General features: G+C 37.4%; 1 protein-coding gene across 5 annotated transcripts in view; it reads left to right on the top strand.

The window, feature by feature from the left end:
* The window catches only part of OSBPL3 (oxysterol binding protein like 3), an 85,093-nt gene that overhangs the window by 50,211 nt on the left and 13,345 nt on the right, over positions 1-21,537 (top strand). For 3 of the 5 annotated variants that reach the window (XM_015619043.2, XM_015619044.2, XM_015619042.2), the window contains 11 exons: positions 1,176-1,302; positions 2,140-2,243; positions 2,386-2,478; positions 3,072-3,228; positions 5,650-5,780; positions 8,484-8,591; positions 11,287-11,421; positions 12,106-12,199; positions 15,216-15,466; positions 17,270-17,407; positions 20,152-20,215. In XM_015619043.2, the coding sequence (XP_015474529.1) occupies positions 1,176-1,302; positions 2,140-2,243; positions 2,386-2,478; positions 3,072-3,228; positions 5,650-5,780; positions 8,484-8,591; positions 11,287-11,421; positions 12,106-12,199; positions 15,216-15,466; positions 17,270-17,407; positions 20,152-20,215 (1,402 nt within the window). The remainder of the gene's footprint in view (positions 1-1,175; positions 1,303-2,139; positions 2,244-2,385; positions 2,479-3,071; positions 3,229-5,649; positions 5,781-8,483; positions 8,592-11,286; positions 11,422-12,105; positions 12,200-15,215; positions 15,467-17,269; positions 17,408-20,151; positions 20,216-21,537) is intronic. The other 2 variants (XM_015619046.2, XM_015619045.2) reach the window with 1 other exon arrangement.

Genomic DNA, 21,537 nt, shown 5'->3' with positions numbered 1-21,537 from the left:
TTCTCATAGCCAGTAAAATGGCTGTGTAATGGTACTAAAATAAAACAGTTGAAAACTGATTATTAACAAGATGTTGAAAAAGCATGTGATTTGTGCATCTTCCTGACCTGGTTTTTATTGAAAATGAAAGGTTTAATGAGATGTACAAATAATTGGTTATTTGAGTGGCTATTTTTTGTAGTTACATCAGAGAAGAAAACAGCATTATAGGCTACTATTAACTGGTAGTAGTACTGGGTAAAAATTTCTTCCTGTTGGAAGTTATTTAATTCTACTGCTCATGTAGCTCTTTACGCAGAATTTCCATCACCTCTTGAAGGATCTGATGATAGGCACTGCTGAAATTGAACTAAGTGTGAAAATGTTTACTGAGGTGTTGTCAAAGGGAAGTCTTTACCCAGATAAGGTGTATGACCATCCCTGTATTAAGGCCTGTCAAGCCAAATCCATGCCAAAGTCATTCAACCTTGTATAAAATTTTAAATGACATCTAGTGTCAAAATTGTAAGTGATATCTTGCATTTACACTGAAAAATAGCTTCAGCAAATGTGCATGTTACATCAGAGTTACTTTTGGGGCTTCTTTGGAAAGCATGGAGGAGGAACAGAATATCTGAATTTGGTCCTCTTCAGATATGGTACTTTAATTGTTTTACAGAATCACTAGGTTGGAAGAGACCTTCAAGATCATTGAGTCCAACTGAGCCCTAACACCTCAACTAAACCACGGCACCAAGTGCCACATCCAGTCTTTTTTTAAGCATATCCAGGGATGGTGACTTCACCACCTCCCTGGGCAGACAATTCCAATACTTGATCACTCAAAAAAACCCCTTTTTCCTAATATCCAACCTATATTTCCCTCGGCGCTGCTTAAGACTCTGTTCACTTAATTTATGCAGAATTTTGCCCTCCCTCAACATTTAGTTTTTGGTAAATTTTCATGGTTCCTTGACTTTTTCTACTGCTTGCAGACAGCAGTTACATTAGTTATTGTGGTGTTGTGCTCAATGACTATACACCTAGTCTAGATCATACACTTTTTCCCCTCCATGTAATTGATGCCTTCAATCCTTGTCCATGAATCATGGTCCTCAACTGTTGGTTGTCAGAATTAGTGTGCACAACATTAAAATATTGTGTGTTAATAATTCACTTGTTCTTCTTTGGAACAGGCAGGCAGCTTGACCAAACAAAATTCAACATCTACTGGAGGTAATTTGTCATTTTCTTTTTCGAGTAATGAGTCCAGGATTTCATCTTGGCTACAGTCTTCTGAAGACATGGAAAAATGCTCAAGAGGTAATGATATTTGAAGAAAGTTGAAGGTAGCCTAATATTAAATAGCTTAGTTTCTCTTAACAATGAGATTATTATACACTAAGTAGTTATTACTGCTAGAATTTTCTCTGAAACTGAAGGGAAGGAAAGAGGTGGTTGTTGGTTAAGTGGTTACTCACTTGTTTTTAAAAGAACTGGTAATTTTGGATGTGGGGGTATCAGTTGTGGGCAGCTCTTCAAGGAACCAATGCATTTCAGTACATTTTCTTTTATATGAGAACATCACATTCAGTAGTAAGATTTGAACATCCTTAGACTGGAAAAAGGGAAGCATCCAAAACCTAGTAACTTAAAAAACACTAAGTCTTTGTACTTCAAAGTTACCTTCAGCTTTCATGCTTTCCTAAGAGCATGAAGATCTTCCTTATGTTGGCAGTGTCTATGTGCTATTTATTTGTTAAATTTCTACCTACCAGCGAGCTTCATCTCTAGTGCAGAGGCACCTCACCTCTAGGTCTGAATGTACAATTCAGTGTTGATGCCTGTGGCATTGTTACCCTCACCATGAGGAGCTCTGACAAATCTCAAACTGTAGAAATTATCACATTATTCTCATTTTTCTGCATCCAGCTAGGGGAAGATACCATGATCGTTAAACGCAACATATAGATGCTTTTCAGTATTTTGAATTTGAACTATATTGACTATAGGATACAATTGTTTTATCCAGCAGTCTAAGTCTTTTAGTCAATGAATAACTTAAGCTAGCTGCAGTCAAAATAGGACTAACCTACAGAGAAAACTGTCAGTGTCTCTGCTACTTTAGGGCAACTGAAAATACTCTGTTATTCCAAACAGATCTCTCCAACTGTCACGCATATTTACTGGAAATGAATCAGCTGTTACAGAGCATGGATGTTCTTCACAGGACATATTCAGCTCCTGCTATAAATGCTATGCAGGTTTGTTGTTTCAAAACAAGACCAAAAGCTCTTTTCCCCTACAATTCCAAAAAATGACCTCAAATCCTAGAATCGAGGTGTTTCTTAGTGTTGTTAGATTTATGGCAGCCTCTATTGTTTTTGTCCTGTGTGTTGTTAAAAGGTTGGACCTTTTGAAAGCCCAAAGAAGGAAAAGAGAACACACAGGAGGTGGAGATCCAGAGTTGTTGGGAAAGAGGCTAAAGGAATGTTACAGGTAATTTCAGTCCTTTCAGAGCCCATCTTCCTCCAAACCTTAGTTATTGATCACTTCTTGGCATGACCAGTTAAAGAAGTATTAAAAAGAATCATTTTCAAGCAGAGTCCTATATTAGCTCATATTAAGTGGTAATATATCAGACAAAAATCTGCAATAGAATTTGTCCTGTTATCTTCAGGACACTGGCCATGTTTTTCACCCATTTTCAGTTTTCTCTAATTTGTTGGGTTGTTTTGAGGTTTTTTTTATGAGTGCTTATTTTTGCAAATTCCCTAGATAGTTTTGTGCACATTTGCATCAAGAGGTTATGTGATTAGATACTTAAAAGTGGGGGGGAAATAACCTAGCCTATTTAACAGCTCTCAATGGACTTGTTTTTTTTGAATTTGGCAATCTCCCATTATGGTACTTTGGGCCAAGTTAGATCTCTGGTTTCATTTGCCAGGTGCCGTCCATTCAAAGCTTATTGATAATTGACATTAATTTTTTTCATTTTTTGGTGTCTACAACATGGAATCCAGGTGGGCACAATAAAGCAAAATTTTCTTTACAGTTTATAAAAACATCACAAATTGCTATCCTACTTACAGGTGCCTTCAGTATTTTCTGCCCCTATGAGACTGCATGCTTCCAATCCAAACTTATCTACAATAGATTTTGTAGAGGAGAAAAATTACTCTGATGGATCTGAAACATCATCAGAATTTACTAAAATGCAAGAGGACTTATTTCACATTGCACATAAAGGTAAAAGAAATTGTCTTTTATAAATGGTTTTATATCATCCCAGTTTAGATAATAATACGGCTTTTGAGAATTCTTCCTGTTTATTGTTTAGAAAATGCAGTAATCACCCTTCGTTTAATTTCCTTGAGGAATTGCAGGTGTTGATCTTGTGATCAAGTGAGATCTCAAGTCATTTGAAAAAGTTGGCTTAATCACCACTTTTTAGGGTTTTTATTTAATAGAGAACTGTGCCTTGTTTTATGTGCTAAAAGCCTAGATTGCTTTATTTGTTGCCAAAAGGTAAAATACCTAAAATCTGTTGCTAGAAATACAGCAGACTCTACTCTCTTGTGTTTGCACGCATATTGGTGCATATGGGCACATTTATGTTTCTATATTCTGTGTGCTTCACAGTAGTTCAGAGTCAACATTTGTTGGTGATGCAAGGGTTGCTATGGTAGTAACCTATTTTTAGTGAATACAGAAGAGTAAATCATGCAAAGCAGCCAGAGGGGGAGCTTGACTAGAAATATTTCTTCCCTCAAAATCATTTTTCATTAGCAGTGCTTTGTTCCATCACCCTCACACCAGAAACATTTTTATTGTTTAAGTGATCTTGGTGAGGGAGGCACTTAAGCATTTGTAGCTGAAAGGCTTTTGGGAGTGTAGGCTTTGTCCCCTTTGGCACACAATATTGGTTGATGGTATCAATAAGAATTCTTTGCTTGCTGTTCCCCTTTGGTGTCGATGTCTCTTGATTCTGTTATGTAAGGAATGTATGTAAGTAGTAAACTTCATAAAGCCAATTATAGTCAAAACTGACGTATGTTTTCCAAAAGAAGAAAAGAAGTGAGGGTGGGATGCGGTTGGAGAAGTTGCTGTTAAGCAGAGCAAAAAAATTATCTACTCAAGATCATCTTACGGGAATTGTCCATTATGGAAATTTTTGTTAGATTGATCCACACATTTGAAGGGACAATTAACTTTGTTCTATTGGCTGTAGAATCATTTTACTAAAAGGGTAAAGAATTTTTAGTACTTTAGAACTTTTTTTCTGTAAAGTTACTTCATAGCACACCCCTTCCAAGAAAGACTAGTGGAAAAAACTTGTGTCACCTTTTTGGTACAAATTGAATAAAATGTAGCATTAGTAGTTTAGTAGGTAATAATTCTTGAAATTAAGTATACAACATATTAAATGTTGCTGAAGGTCACTGAAAATTCTGGTCATGTTATCTACAAGTAAAAGCCTGACAGAATAGTTCATATATTTCCCTCTCCACCCTCTGATACTGTTAAAGGTTTCTTTGGATAATATAAGATTTAGCTTTGGTAGTGGCTTGCAGTGTTGGAATACATCTTAAGAATAATTTTTCAGAAGACTAAACGATGTTACATAACTACTTAGTGAAATGATGAAGATTGAGGTTGACTTGGAGTGGATGATCAGGAGAGAGAAGTATTGGGAATTTCTTATTGTTTGCCTTTTTCATGCATCCATGCTCAGATTTTCTATCATCATTTCCCTGTAAATGGATTCATTTTTGCATTGGCAAGTCTCATGACTGTATTACAGGGCTTGATTAGGTCCTCACAAGTCCCTTAATACTCCAGTCAGATGAATGTTGAAAACCTACACAGACAAATACTGCTCAAATAAATTTTTATTCCTTGTGGTTAAAGAGAAGATGCAACGTCATAATGATGAAAAAAAATTCTAAAAGTGCCTTTCCTCTATAAAACCCCCTGTAGTGATTTTAAAATTGCATAATCTGTTGTCTGATTTAAATATATTGGGCTGGTGATAGTGCCTCAGGAAGGAGCAGAAGCAGCAGCATAACATGCACATCATTCAGGATCTGACCCTTTGAGTCACTAAATCTTCTAACAAGCTGAAATTTCGCTATCACAGAAAGAGATAACAAAACACAACACCACATTTGACTTGCTTGTGGGGAAACTACTAACCCTATAGCTGTGGCACAATATGTGTAATAGCTGCCTTTTTTTGATGGGGTTTTTTTTTTCCTATTTGATTTTTTTTTTCTTTCATCTCTTCATCTCCCCCACTGGAATTTATAGGGGAATATGGAATACAGTCAGGACCATCTGATGATTCAACCTAATTAGGAAACAAAAGCAAGTGAAGAGCAGATGTGGTTAGTTAGCTTTGTTGCCATCTGTTACAAATAATCAGAGTAATTTTGACTGTGGCTAATATAGTCAAACTAGTAGCCTTCACCATAAACACATTTCCTACAAAAAATCTACCCTAAAACCTTGATTAATATTACTTGTTTTTGGTAACCCGCTCTGGGTCTCTCAACCTGAGTTCTTGTTTCTGTCACTGTAAATGATGCTTTATTGGAGTTTTATGTAATTGGTGTGTATACAATTGGTAGCAGCTCTTTTTAACTGACACTTTTTGTGAAATGGTTCTAGTTTACTTCACCTTGAGGTCAGCTTTCAGCTCCATATCCACAGAGAGAGAAAAGCTGAAGCAGATGCTGGAGTACGATGCATCCTCATCTCCATCTGCACAAATAGTGGGCTTGAAGAATGCCTTAACATCTGTAAGTGACATGCTGAAGCTCACCGAGCTTCATTGTCATCAGATACTACATTTAAATTTTAGAGTAGTTAATTTCTCTTTCTTTAGTGTCAGCTGTGTGCTTAAAATTTGCAGAATTTAATCATAGTAAGTTATTATAGATAACAATTTTCAAAGAATTTGCTAAATGTTAAAGGTATTGTCAAGTCATTGTAGTTTGATGGATTGATTTAGGTATGTAGTCTAATCTGTATCATTTGAGATAAAGAATCAGAGGGATGCTCTATGAGTCTGCTTTCTTTTGAACATGCTACTACTCACTTCTGATGGGTTGCAGGTTTCCTTTTCCTTTTCTTTACCTAAACATCACTCAAATCCTCACTCTGTGACTTGGCACAAAATAAAGGTGAGAGTGGCTGAATGCACTCAGCTGCCCCTTCTAATGCACTGGAGCTTCACCATGCTGCACCAAGACACTGCAAAGCAAATTCAAGTGCAACTTGTTTATATTGGCTTCCAACCTCAATTATCTCTCAGTCCTCTAAATGCAGCAATGGAGCTGTTAGGGCAGAGTTCTAAATGACAAAAGATAGTGCTCTTTAAAAAGGTGGGGGTTTGTTTGATGTGCTTTATGTAATTGGTCGAGACCAGAACTTTTCAGCTTGGTCACGTTTAAAAACATCAACCAAACTGATCTGATTCAAGAGCAATGAGGGCATTCATTACCCTGGCCTTAAAATTTCAGTGTTTATTGCAAACACCACATCAGAGGCAGGGGAGACTCTCTGGCATGGATCAACATGATGTCGATCATCTAAGAATTATTTCAGAATGAAAACTTCCCTTTGCTTTATAAAAGCTGCATGTGATTATAGTTTTTAAGCATATGACCTGTCTCTTTGCCTGGGCCTACAGAGGCTGTGATGTCTCCACAGTATTTAGAGAAAGATGAAGCCTGTTGTATAACTGTACTTGTTCACTTGCACTTCTTTGTTTATGGCTTTCAGATGTTCCACTTCTGATATTTGAATAGGTGACTTATTTTTCCAGTGTTATTTGTCTACCATGTTCTACCAGAAAATCACTGCTAAGATTGCTGAACTCAGTGAACACTCAGCTTAGCCTGAATGATTTTGTTTTCTGGGCAGTGAAATTTGGTTGTCCATCTTCATCCTGTATATGTCCTTTGAAAAGCATTCCTTTAGGTCTTACCTGATACAATTAGTCTTGTAGCCCATCCAGAAATCAGCTGTGAACCTTGGCTTTTTCTGCAAGGTAATCACCTGTGAGGGCTCTTCTTAATCTGCAGATCTGTAATGTCATGATGCCAACAGAAATTTTCTCACCCCATACAGCAGAGATCCTCTAGGAGAATGGAATGAGCTTCCTTTGAATAAATTTGGAAGCATAGATATGATAAACTTGACATTTTTTAGACTTCCTTGCAAGAGTGAGTCTTGTGTTATTGACTTTGGCTTAGTGTTTGTTGTTGTTCATTTTAGTTTGTTTTCTGTACAGGAGGAGCAAAAAAATCACACACAGGTTGAAAGCTATAAAACATAAGTCTGTTTTGCTCCCATCAACCTGGCAGTGGAGGAAAAATGAACAGATTTCAAGTGGATAAACCACCACAAAACTAGCATATCTGTCTCTGCTTCTCCCTCATTAAGATAGTATCCTTGACCTACACACATTCTAAGAAAAGAAAATACAGAATGGGAAATGATACAATATTTCTGGTTTTGGGGGAGGAAGAAGAAAACATTTTGTAGCAAATAATTGAAATGGGAAGATGCTATTATAGGAGAGCTATTTTGCACTTGCCTGATGAGGATTTAACAGAGTGCTGAGCATTTGACACAGTAGGGATATATATACCTTTATGGCAAATTCAGACCACATATAGGTAAAGCCAGAAATAAGTTTTCTCCCCTCCATCATCACATTGAGCTTCCTGTCTTTCTTGCACCCAAGAAAATTTTCAACACAAATTACTGCCAAAAGCAGAAGCAGTTGTGGGATAAAGTAGATGTGTAAACAGCAGGGCTCTCTACGTCCTGGTATTGATTCAGACCACTAAAACAAGAAGTAAGTCTTCAATATTGTTACAAAATTAGTAACACAATCTTTTATTTCAGAGATATTTTCATTCCAGGGTTAGGCTTCTTCCTACAAGTCTACTGTAATTGGCATCTGTCTGCCAGATGCACCCAGAATAAGTAAATAACATGTAACAAACATGCATTTGCAGTAGAGCCTGTTTATTCTGACTACTGCTACTATAATCTGATAGGACACAAATTGTACCTGTTACCTGTGTGAATTTGTCTTCTTTCTCTGTCATTGGAAGGCAAAGGAAACTGCCAGTACGGGAAAATCAAATGTTTTTGGATGTGTCAAGAACTAATGTTGAGAGAGGCTATGTTGGAGATGGGAGTGAAGGAAGGGAGCTTGAAAAGAAAAATATCCCTGCCATCTTTAACTTTTTTCCTTCACTTATGTTTCTGTTTCCTCATACTGAAAAACCCAGTTTTAATTTGAGAGATAAGGAGTAAGGTTTGAAGCATTTATAATAAATTATTTGCTGAACCAGTAAAAAAAATTATGTGGTGGTGGTGTTTTATACTGCACTTTAAATAGTCTTTGCCCCTTTTTATGCAATAAAGCCACGTTCGAGTTAGTTGAGAGAACTTTATATCCCCAATATTTTTGTTAAATATTCCAGGCAATAGCACAAAACACAGATCTTAAAGACCGGTTACGCAGAATACATGCCGAATCTAAGATCATTGATTCAGCATCTAATGCAAAATCGAGCCCAGATTTGGTGAAGGTGGGTATGGATTTCCTCTTTCAGTGATGTCCGTTCCTCCAGCCCCTACATCTAGACAGTGCTGCATAGCTGCCTCTCGTCCTGTTCTCCGTGTCTCCCCTGTGGTGTGCTGTGGTAGCAAAGCCAGTCTGCTTTCCTGGTTGTGAGTCATTTCTGATGATGCATTGTGTGATATTTGATATCAAAGGCTTTCCTTGTGAGCAGGTTTCCTGAGCACATCTTCCATTGCTTTTTGCTACTGGTTCCTGGCGTTCTCCCTCACCTCCTGCCTGCTTCTCGTTCAGCATGTACAGAGCTGCCACCTCATCACCCTGTGCCTGTTTCTCTTGCCCTTTTTGTCCCTTGTTAAGTTCTGCAGATCTTTTGTCGCCCATCTAAGTGCACTTAGGCCAGAATGTTGGCTACCAGTGTGGATCCTGTAAGGTTTAGAACAATTATCTGACATTTCCATGAAAGGATCAAAGTTAATGGAACATACAAGAGCCCTTTTAGTCTTCTTTGTGTATAGCCAGGGAGCTTTCCGTATCCAGTTAGCCAGTTTGAGATTCCTCTGATGTTCAGACAGGTTTTTGGCTTGCTGCAGAATGCTTGTGAATCTGGTGTAATTATAGGTCATAAGACGTAGGTGTTAATGGTGTTAGTGAGGGGAAGCCAGAACTGTGTTATTTCTGATGGATTTTCCTAAATGTTAACTCATAGAGAAACCTCTAGTAAAAATATAGTATAAAATCTTTCATTAGAACTTGAGTGGATGGGGCTTTTATGTAACTAATTATTTCCTTTTTTTTTTTTCTTAAGACAGTTTAGTCATTCCAGAACAGATTCCATCTGTTCGCTTCTGGTTCAGTTCTGTTTTAGTGGAGCTGTGTTTTGGTCATATTTAGCTGTTCAGTTTGGCTTTTTTTTTTCCTTTAGGTAGTTGATCATTCTAATGCCTTTTGCTTTAAAACCCAGAAGAATTTGAACAGTATTTAAACTGCTATCCAGAAAAGCATTCATGCATTGTTAGTTTCAGGAGTTACTTTCCTTTTTGTGGAGGTCCTTGCAATGACAGTGGGTTATTTCTGAAACTTGTGCTATGTGCTATACACACACAAAGAGACACACATGACAAAAATAGCTTTCAGAAGGTCCTTTGGAGGTTGCATTCACAAATTCCCTCTGGCATGGCTTGGGATGAAGGATGAAATCACTTATACCGGAGATGCTTCATTTCAGGATTGTCTGAGGACTGTGATACAGCAGTGCTGCTTTGAGGAAGACAGGGCTGCTGCACAAAGCTTGTCACTAAATGATACATTGGGTGCTGTGATACTCCTGTGAAAGTTGGAGCAGTACAAAATAGTATCCCAGGCTGTTGAGTAATTTAATTGTATTTCATCATGCCGAAGCGGGAATATGGAACAAGACAACCTGAGGCTTATGTGTTAGGTATAAAAAAAACTGGTACTCTTTTATGAGTCTTTCCTGCCTCACTTTCCTTCTTGGATTCAAAACAATACTGGAAACAATCCCAGTAGCAACGCTTATGTGTGTAAGGTATTTTTCTTTTCACTTGTAGGCTGGTGTAACTGCCTTCCTACAGGAGGGACAATGTTGAGGTTCTCTTTTATCCCTGCTGTACAAGGAGGGGTTTTTCAGTCTTTTGTATAGCGGTTTGTTTTGTTTCCATGTCAGCACTACCAGCATGTACCATATAACATTCCAAACAAAAGCAAAACTTACCAACAGAAAAGCTTTCAAAGGTTTGTCAGCTTGACTGGGGGCTTGTCAGGCTGCTCACTATGTTGTTCTGAAAATAAAATACTACAATTCCTGAAAAATTATGATATGGGAGTCATGGTTATAAGCTAGTAAAGCACCTCATGTAGAAAATCTTGAGAGCAGCAAGTACACTCATTTGGGCCAGCTTAGCTCATTTCCTTTGTGTTTGTGGAGTTATCAGGGAAAACAGTAGCACACAAGCTTCTCCAACTTCTGCACTGCCACCACAGAATGAGAAGTCTCACTGGTCACCCCACCTCTCCCAGGCCACCTTTTGGAGCTCTGCTTACACCAGTGATCTGCAGAGCTTCTGTGGAAGGGGCTATCAAGATCTCTGTGGCCAGACAAATGTGCCTCCAGCAGCAAAAGCAATTCTGGTTACATGGCTTTAATAATATGCTGGTTTTGGGTAACATGGACATATCTTAGCTGTGTATATGAAGGAATGGTTTCCAAAGTGCAGCATAGAAAATCAGTGAAGAAAAAGAGCTAGGAAAACACACTATCATAAAGAAAGCAACTTTACCCCTCTGAATTTTGTAGATTACTCTATGGCACGATCAGGAAGGAATGTGAATCTAGTATGTAATATAAAGAGATGGGAGTTTTGTTCTTTTGTGGGCATTTTGATGATACACTTGGGTATATCTGGCTAAATCATTCAAATAGCAAAGCTTTCTTATATGCAGCACCTTAGGTGATTTACTCAATATGCACTGCTTTATTTTCCTTCTTTTTCCTTCTCTTTGGTCTGTTTTACTTTGTTTTTAAACCCACTTCAAAACACATGCTATCTTTCACGCAAATTGAAGAGGAGCATGTGCAATCTTCTCCCAATGTTTTACAGCCCTTCAGGTTAGGAAACTGGAATTGCATGCATGAATGTTGTTTATGGTACTTCCTGGCTCAAAACTTTTTTCCTTTTAAACAGGAAAATTCAAGAGAAGAAGGCAGAGGTCTGGTTCACCAGGTCTCCAATGAAAGCAGACTGTCTATTGCTGACTCTCTCACAGAATTTTTTGATGCACAGGAAGTCCTGCTGTCTGCTAGTTCTTCAGAAAATGAGGTATGAGCAAGATTGACATCTTTCAGATGTATTTTCTTATCTTCTTATTGACATGCAATCTTTCTGAGTGCTAACTGTGTATCAGACGACTGCCAGAAAATTTAAATTTTCAAAACATTTAGAAATTAATATGCCATTTATATTTATTTGTTGTCATGGTCTCTTCACTGTAAAGGGTAGCAATTGTTATGAAGAAGTCTTATATACGCAGTGAGGGAGATGGCAATTAAGTAGATCACATGCAGATACTGCAGACATTGCAGTCTGCCTTGAGTCATTATACAGGTGAACTGCATCACAAAAATACTTACTCATATCTGTCCTTGTGGTGCTTGTAGGTACCTTGAGGCTAATGTCATGCATATTGAAATTTATTAGAGCATTGTTTCCTCTCTTGGGCGCCATAAAAATCTTGGCTTTTGATATAAGGAAAGCCTTCTTAGTTGTGAAGCCAAGGAGAGGAAGCATGTCTCTACTCAAGTTAAAATTTCCTTTATAGAAATCTCTCCCAAACTCGATTGTGTCTTTTTAGGACTTTGTAGTACTTTTCTATAGTACTGAAACACAGCTTATACGGTTCAATTATATAAAACAATAATTGTAGGTGAAAGTAATGATTTTTCACATGCATTTGGAGTTATTTCAGAGTGATGCATCTTGCTTTTTTGCCCACCCCGCACTCAGGTGTCAGATGACGACTCATATGTAAGTGATATCAGTGATAATGTCTCAGAAGATAACCTAAGCAATGACATGGAGAATGAAAGACAAACTTTAGGTGAGTTCTGTGGGTTTTTTAAGCCATGTTTTGAGAATTTTGTTTCTTTATGTTTGGGATATTTTTTTCTTCTCTTACTAGACAATTATATATTTTGGGTTTTGAGGTGTAAAGAGCTCGGGTTTTTTTCTCATATAGACTCAGATTGGTCTGGAACAGCTGATTCTGGCTAATCTGCTTATCTGGGCACTGTTGATTAAGCAGGATGGTGGTTCTGTATCAGCAGGGACACGCCTCCTTTCTTGGCTTCTTTCATGCAACTCCCACTCCTCTCAGTTTCTCATGGCCACAGGATTTTTTCCAAAGTAGTAAGGCCCAGCTGCTTTCATTTTTCCGAAAAGTTATTTTTTTCTTTCACACTGTTTTTTTCAGTCTCCAATTCAGCAACTGCATTTGGAAGTCCTGTTGTTTTAGCAGAACTCAGTGTTTAAAGGAACATGAGAATAATTACTCACTGGCAGCTCTGGTACATGACCATAAGAATTTCCTTTTTACATGCATAAATCATGATAGTCTTGTTAGTACATATGCTCATTTGTGCTTCTAATGGGAAGAGACTCAGAAAAAGGAGAACTGTCATTACAACCTAATTGGCCTTGTGCCTTCAACTTATTTCAGCTAACCACAATGTTCTTCCCAGTCTAACAATATATTTTTATTTTCAAAAATGCTGAACAGTGATTTCTTATTAGCAGCTGTTTCCTGATCATCTCCAAGGACAACAGATTCCTATGAACTTGGGTAGTTTGATATGTATTTTGTAAATGTTCAAAATGAAGGATTTTAATTTTTTTCCTTTAAGATTAAAAAAAACACAAATTAATTTATCTCATGATCTGGACCTTAGAAAGCTATAATAATGCTGGCAGTTCATCTTTTTCTAACAAACACTGTCACTGAAGCTCCTCAGTATAAGAAGCACCTCTGCATGCTTCTGGTACCTGCTATTTCCGTGCTTTGGGCAGCCTGCCACTGCCATTAATAGAAAACTGGATGTCTTTTTCCTACTGGGCTTTAGCTGCACCATAAATTGTGGGATTGTGACAAAATCCTCTGGCTACTGTAATGTAGAAGGTCAGATCAGATGTTGATAATGGTCCAGTTTGGCCTTGAAAGTCATTAGAGACTGAAATACTCTAACTGGAGGTCAGATGGCTAAACCTCCTTCAGCATTTATCTTGTCTGTCTCAGCTCTTAGAAACTAGAATTGCCTGGGTCTTTCTGTAATGGAGACTAGGCAAACTTCATTGCTTAGAAAATTTGGCATCTTAGTATTGGAGTTCTTGCTCTACTCTGGTCTTTTCAGCCACTTACCTCAGTTAGTGGACTGGTCCAGAATATGTAAATAGTTCAATTGGTATTCTACTTTTAATTAGAAGCTGTCAAAAGACGTAGCCAAATCCCATTTCTGGGAGCTCTTTTAAACAAGGATAAGTTTTTAGCATTTATCTCATTCCTGAGATATCTGAGGGAACATCCTTCTTTTTGGCCTGTTCCAATATTAAATTAATTCTTCCAGTAGGGAAGTATAGAAGTCAGCTCCTTAACTCTCAACAGTATAATTGTTTCAGGTAGATTTTTTGACTCATAGTGCCCATGCCATTTTTAAGCAAAAAGAGAGACAGAGGCAAGGGACTGCAAATGGTTCACCTGACCTTGTTAGAGTAACTCAGTCATATGAGGTATTAGGACTTCTGGTTTGCCAGTGGCAGGAAAGGTGGAAACTCCTTCCTCAAAATTCTGAGGCTACTGATTACCCTTTAAAAGCTCCATGTGAGGCATGGGCTGGGAGGCATAGCAGGAATGGAGAAGTTTGTCCTTGTGGTCACCTGTCACTGCTGCAAGCACTGCTGATACTGTGCTTTTGTCAGTGTCAGGGAAGAGGAGGTACTGGCTAGGTGCATTTAAGGGCAGGGATTCTGCAGGCATGTGTAGCACAGAAAGAGATGTGCTGCCCAGTGTGGGTTTAATTCCTTCAAGACAGAACTGTGTGAGGAAAGCCAGAAAAGGACTGGGGTTGACAGACTGAGGCTATGCCTGAATGTCTCCAAATAGTAACTGATCCTAAGGCAGGAGCTTCCTAGATGCTCCTGAGGATGTGGAAAGATAAAATATGTTCTTTAGTGGCAAACACATTCCTCTCCGAAACAAGAGTGATGTACAGCTAAGCAATATAATCACTTCAGACTAGTGCCTGTTGCAGAAGCTTGTAGCTCTATTTGGATTTTTCTACAAATCCTGTCGTGGCACACTTAGAACTATTTATCCTGTTCTGATTGCTTTGATATAGCAACACAGACTTCAGATATTCATGTCAAGGACTCTTGACTTGAGTCTTTTTATTTTTATTTTTTTTTATCTTCAGCAAACCCATAGCTCTACTGTTGCTTCAGCTTTTCCATCCTTAAATCACATCAGTTCTCCATCAGTGTAGGGGCGTATCTCAAAGTAACATCACTAAGTTTAAATTCTATGGGGAACAACATGGAAAAACCTGAATGTTAATTCATGGTACAGTAAATTTTCCTGGTAGGAGTATGCAAAAAAGTAGGAAAAGATCAGTAGGAGTAGTTATTATCCTTGCATCTGTAAATTACATCTCGCCTTCTGAGAAGTGTCAACTTAATTGAAGCTCTGTCAAGGAAGGAGGTTTTATGTCCCCTAAACGGATAGGAATCCATCTCTGTTACAAATAAAATAGTTATAATATTTACTCTCTCAAACTCAGTGGAAAGTCTGAGCCTTTCCTTCCAGACTTTAAGGGAAAAGAAGGTAATTTTTTTGCATCTCTTGTACTTGGCATTTTATTTCTGTTAATGTACATAAAATGCTCTTCTTAATTTTGTCATTTTTATAACAGGCTATTTTGAAACCACAAGTGAAATACTTAAATGAATCGTGGGTGGAAGGAAGTTTTGACAGAAAAAAAGATGGTTGCATTTTAATGTATGTTTGCAAAGGGGATGGAACTAAGAAAATGTGGATTTAATTGTTCTGCCACTTCCTTCCTTTTCAGATTGTATTTCTGAAAGCGGAATTGGATGCAATTCTAAACGGAGAACATGTTTACCAGCTCCATGTCCTAACACAAGTAACATCAGCCTTTGGAATATCCTGAGGAATAACATAGGAAAGGATCTCTCCAAAGTGGCCATGCCTGTTGAGTTGAATGAGCCACTAAACACCCTGCAGCGCCTCTGCGAGGAGCTGGAGTACAGCGAGCTCCTGGATAAAGCAGCGCACACACCAAACCCCTTCGAGCGGATGGTAAATACCTTATTCCAAATAATTGGGAGCATTCAATAGAATTAGAATAAACATAGAAGCCATGCTGAAGAAATGAAGTTGTTCTATTCCACTGTTTTGTTTCTCTCAGCTGAGAGACAAACTCTCCAAATGTGTCTGTACATACTCACATAGCCACTATTTATGACTCTTCTGCTTCATTTCTCTTGCTTTTTCAGAAAGTCTCTCCTCAAGTACCTTGCTGTTCTGCAAGTTTAAACAAAAAAGGAGCTTAGTTCTGTTTTGCAGCTCTTGTTCTCTAGAGCAAAAAGGGAGGAGGGGATTGAACTTAGTTCCCTCTCAAAGATGAAAGCTACAATAGATCTTTTTCAAGGGTGTCTGATCTGGTAACACATTTATTCACAGAGATCCTGGATCTTCCAGCCCTACATGACTCTGATATCTCTATATTAACTAAATGAACTCCATGCTTTTTATTAACTGGTTTTCAGAAGTTTTTGTGTTTATCCAAGATGTTCAGGATCTCAAAACCAGGCTGCTTGTTTATTTGGGTACAATAATGTCATCCTCTGCTACTGCAGAACCCTGAATTCTGCATTTGGCAAAAAAACAAGAGAGAAATGCATTTCAGTTGTTCTACTTCCAGGTGTACAAGAGCTACTTAATATGAAGGCCCATAAAAAAAAGGATTAGAAGCTTCCTAAATTCTCTTAAATGGAAGATACAGATTTTCCCATAAACTGATAAATTTTCCCTTTTCAACTCAGTATATCTTATCTCAAAATAAGGTTATTAATGTGAGTAGGTAGTCATGTTGGAAATACTGTTTGAAAAGTCTCTTTCCTCATTCTGACACTTTCAGGGTGTTACAATTTAAGGCCTATTCCTAGGGTGTGGTCATTCACCAGGGGTTTCAGTCCATAGCTTTTTTTGTTCTTTTGAGAACATATGCTAAAAGGAAAAGGAAATGAGCAGTGGTAGTTCAACAGGGAGGGAAAAGAAGCCTTTTCCCTCCTCCCCACACCCAAACATCTGGAAATTACCTCAGACTGGTGTATTCTTTGCCTTTGAGAAATTCCTCAAGTAAAATTTAATACTAACTGTTGCATAGTAATTGTAATAGTTCATAAAAGAGCCTATCTTCAATGCATTTGTTTTCTGAATCTGTGAAAAGAGAGTATCTACACTTTCACAAGATGAGAAAAAGGGAATTACAAAAGTTACAAAAGAGACTTGTATCAAACAACTCTGAATTTTAATTCCTCACATTATGCTTGAGGTGACTAGAAAAATTCAGAAGGGCTACCTGTGTGTCAGTCATAATCAACAGTTTTATGATTAGGTAAAAGCATCCAGTAGATAAAAAATAATTTAAATCAAACAGCATTAGAAATAGCAAAGTTGGTGAAAACTCATCCAGTACTTCCTGTGCCATGTTTATGAAAAGAAGAGTGGATACATTTATGGACCCACAGATTAACCATAAAAAACAGTTATTATGTGAAATTTAACAGTGGCTTTTAAGGTTACTTCTTTGAACTGTGTTGCAGAATGCTAAACTGTTTCAAACACTTTTCAGAAATGCTGTTTTCAGCTGGTGAAATTTCCAGTATCTGACCCTAATAATTCTATCCCTGACCTATTGAATGACTCTGAAAATTGAATAGTCCTCTAATGTGAGAACTAGGGCTTTGCTTGCAGGAGGCATGCATGTTTGTAGTCTGCAAATGAAGGGGGAAATACGGAATCAGGATAAAGCTTGATTTTATTTTTTTGTGTCTGTTGTAAATTAATTAATCTAAGTCCCAAATATGTACTTCCCAGGTGTACATAGCTGCCTTTGCAGTCTCTGCCTATGCATCCAGTTACTACCGAGCTGGAAGTAAGCCATTTAATCCTGTGCTTGGAGAAACCTATGAATGTATTCGTGAAGATAAGGGTTTCCAGTTCTTTGCAGAACAGGTATTGTATGCTGCAACCCTTAGAATTGCTACTTGATACGCTGCTGAATTCTAAATGTGTGGCTGGAATCCTCTAGAATTAATGGCAAAATACAAGATTATTTAACATTACCTGAGCCCAAGGGACCTTGCTGAATTACAAACAAAGGGAATTTTTTTTTTTTTTTTATTTTGAGGAAGTCTGCTAAGTCTGGCATGGAGCATCACAAGCAGCAGCTAACACTCGAGGAGCAAAGGCTGGCAAGCTGCCTGCTCCAGTAACAAAATAACTTGGTTAAGTATAGTGCAATTCCCCATGCTGATATCTGATCACAACTGCAACAAAAGTTTACATTTGTGGCATTTTATTTTGTGTGTGATCATTAAAAATACTCTATCTTCAGCTGTTTAATGCCTTCTTTTATAACAAATGTATCCCTTGTGTGAGTCAATCAACCTCTAGTATTTCCAGTGGCACCATGACTATTTCTGCTTCCTATCCAAATACACAGTAGACTTAGTCTTTCAAATCTGCTACTACAGCTGAATTGGTGAAGGGTGTATGCAGCACATCATGGTCTGAGTGTTTATGAAGATTATTCCCCAGTAGGAGAATAATTATTAAGTATGGGTGGAAAATACTAAATTTAAACCAGCCAAGCTACCAAAATCACTAAACTTGAAGTGTATGCTAAAAAGAGACAAAACTCAAATACCTGCTGCCTGGCAAAGTAAAAATGACTGAGAACCGTCTTATTCTGTCTAGACATAACAAAAAATACAAAAAGTGCAAGTGGGCAAAGGTGTGCAACCTAGAAATTTGATAGGAGAAAGACTTCTAAGAGGCTTCCTTTAGGAAATGAAAAGTGCTTTTGACTGCACTGTGAAGGTACAACATTTTGCACATCATGTTTTAGAACTGACAAAAAGGAATGTTACGTGATCTTTCCTTAATCTCAGGAAATGTCACAGGCAAGAGTAAAAATAAGAAGGGGAAAAAAACCCCAACAAAAAATAGTGCAGTCAAATTTAGAGAATCAAATTTAAAGTTCATTGTGCTACTTCAGTACTAAGATGATGTGTACAGAGCACTGCAAGTACCAGCACAGCACAACACAAATCAAATTTGAGTAACAAAGCAGTGAATAAAGGTTAGTACTGAGTTTAATGTTACACTGAATTAAAGGAAGGTATTTTCTCTTGAATATTGGGTAAACCAGTAAAAAGGCTAGTTTTTATAAAGTAGAATTTTACTACATGAGCAGGATTGTGCTTTAACAACTGTTGTTCTAATACAAGAAATAAGTGATGTGAGTTTTTAGAGTGGTAAAGTTACCGTAAGGATATAGGATGGATAAATATTAGGAACAGACGGCAGTATAGGAGGAAAGAAATTTAATGCAGCTTGCAAGCATTAAATATTTCTCTTTACATCAGGAACAGTGCAGCTTGCACAAGTATTTTGATTCTTATTCCAGATACCTTGTTATTGCAGGCAGAATGGAATTCAGGGGATAGACTGATAGAAGATACAAAATAACAAAGATTCTGTTCTGTCAAGAGAGTGAATTTAGGGTAACTCCTGTTAGCACCATGACCTTACTCTGGAATTATAACAGTTTAAGTGAGAGCTAAGTTTAACCCATGTATTACAGTGACATCTGGGGTTAATCTGGGTACAGTATGTAAGACAGTGTTGCTCTTGCTGGATTAGACCATAGCTGAGAGTAATTAGTACTTTCTTCTTTTTTTAAAAGTACTTTTTTCTTTTTTTTAAACCAAGTAGAAGGTGTTCAATAAATAACTGGAGGCCTGCAGGAAAAAAAAAAAATCCTCAGTAAGAGATTTGTGAAATGAGTAACAAAAAAAAAAAAAAAAAAAAGTTGATTTGAGCCATGGTTAAGAAATTACATAGCAAAAAATAGCAATTTGACTTGAAAATAAGTTGCCCAAGGAACAGCAGTCATTACACATCTTAAGAGCTGGTCCTTGTCAGTTGTTAGTTATGTTCACACAGAAGGGAGAATTCAAGTTGAGGAAGAGTGGCTGCTTTCACTTTGTGCTTTTTTTGTTTATTGTTGCATTTTAATAGTCTGAATTGTTTGTTTGCTCACAGTCCTTGCTTTGCTAGTTTGGTGGTTGCCCTAATTCATGCACCTGCTATTGCCCAATGCTGATGAAATGCAGTGCATGTGGTTAGAGTTTCACACTAGAAACACCTGGGGTGTCACTGCTGCACTAGTAGGGATTGTTGGATGGAATTTCCTGGCTTGATTTCTTCACCCCTGGCCCACTTAGAGATGCTGATCATTATCTCCTCCCTCATACTCAGGGTTTTGTGGTTATTTACTGTACAGAAGCTTTTGGCCCTTTATTGTGTTTTTGGTTTTTTTTGTGTTTTTTGAGAATTTGTGTCACAAAGTGTGGTTTTCCTTAATCTGTTAAGAGTTCCTAAGGGTAAATTTAATTATCACCTTAGAGAAAATGTTCAAAGTATATAGCTAGATTTTCACTCAAACAAAATCTCAGGCCTTTTAAAATAAGTGTTTCCCATTTCTTTCAAGATTTCTTAGGTCTGAGAACCTTTATTAATCTCACTGCTTCCCCCTTCAGGACACAACTGCAAAGGGAAAATTAATGTTCAAATCGTGAATGCCATATGTGAATGAAGAAGAAAATAAAACAAAAGAAGCCAAACCAAAATGTCTGTTCAAGTGTTCATATTTTAATCTTTTCTCCCCCTCTTCTTTCATGTCTTGCTCTTAGGTCAGTCACCACCCACCTATTTCTGCATGCCATGCTGAATCTGTGAATTTTGCTTTTTGGCAAGGTAACTCTTCAGTTTATCATTTACTTTTACAGTGTTCATAATGTTTTCATTGTATGTCTAACACAAAATATCCAGAAATTAGGAAAAGTTGAAATTCCTTGCCTGAATTTGTATTAGAATAGTTTTGTGGAATGCTTAACCTATGCTGACTTGCATGCTTCTTACTCGGATCTTCTGCCGTTATAAAAATTCTCAAGATATTTTGCATTATTTGGATTTTTTCATGTAACATTAGTTGATTATTATTTTTATGTACAAATATCTGTTCTTCTTTAAAATCAGGTTTGTCTGGGCTTTTTTGGGGGATGTTTTTCTTTAGTAAAGAAGAATTGTATGTCAAGCTATTTATAAAACAAACAAGCTTGAAGACAGCATGAAAAAACTACAAGTCCTGAACCTTGGCAAATCTTGTAAACCTATTCTGAAAGCAATTTTCAAAAATTAGTGTAGCAGCAAGGATAAATACATTTACCTTTTCTTTCTCTGCTGGCATTATTACATTATGTACTGCTAGTGAAGGTGTCAGCCAGTTACAGTACCTGTGTGGCCAGATAATTTTAGAGTGTACACAAAACAACCATGTCTTTTAACTTAAAATCCTTCACCCAGGGGTTTGTCAAATCACAAGGTAGCCATATTGTAATCTTTTTTTTTTCTGACTGGCTCTGCTGACTTGATTATAGTTATCATAGATGGAGCCATACTGAACAGATATCGGAACCCATTAGTCTGGGTTTTATTATTCTCTGTAATTTTTTGCTTTGTAAACAAATACAGGGACACAAAAATCCTTTTCTTCATAGCCCAAAAGCTGAGATGGCCAAAAATGTATTCCCTAACTTGAAAACTGTATAAATAAGATGAGGTAGGAGCCTGTCGTAATAAAAATAGATGAGATTGATTTGTTTAACAGATCTTGACAACTGTTATCATTCAAATATTTTAACACTTCCATTTAGAGAATGAAGTTCTTCTAATGAGAGCTGAGAATCTGATTAATATGAGAGTCAGATTTGGTCTTGATGAGCACAGCACATTCAATCAGGGTGCAGCAGGGCTTGGAGGTTTTTGTTTGCTTCGTTTTTAAATATGCTAGCTGAGCTTATGGGAGGGCTAGAAGGCAAGTTTTAAATGCTGCGACCTCTTGTAATGAGGCTATATTAACTTGTGTGGAAAGGTTAACACAAATTTAATCATAAAGGCAGCTTGTCAGTGAGTTCAGTTCTCTCTGTGTGCAAAGACCTTTTCACTTACTGTGTCACCTTCTCAGCTGAAAAGGAGGCAGCAACATTGCCAGAGTAGTGCTTTCATCCCACCACACA

The sequence above is a fragment of the Parus major genome, chromosome 2 (genome assembly GCF_001522545.3).
Source record: "Parus major isolate Abel chromosome 2, Parus_major1.1, whole genome shotgun sequence".
Classification (NCBI taxonomy): domain Eukaryota; kingdom Metazoa; phylum Chordata; class Aves; order Passeriformes; family Paridae; genus Parus; species Parus major.
The sequence above is the reverse complement of the archived record's forward strand: the minus strand, read 5'-3'. Positions and strand labels throughout refer to the sequence as shown.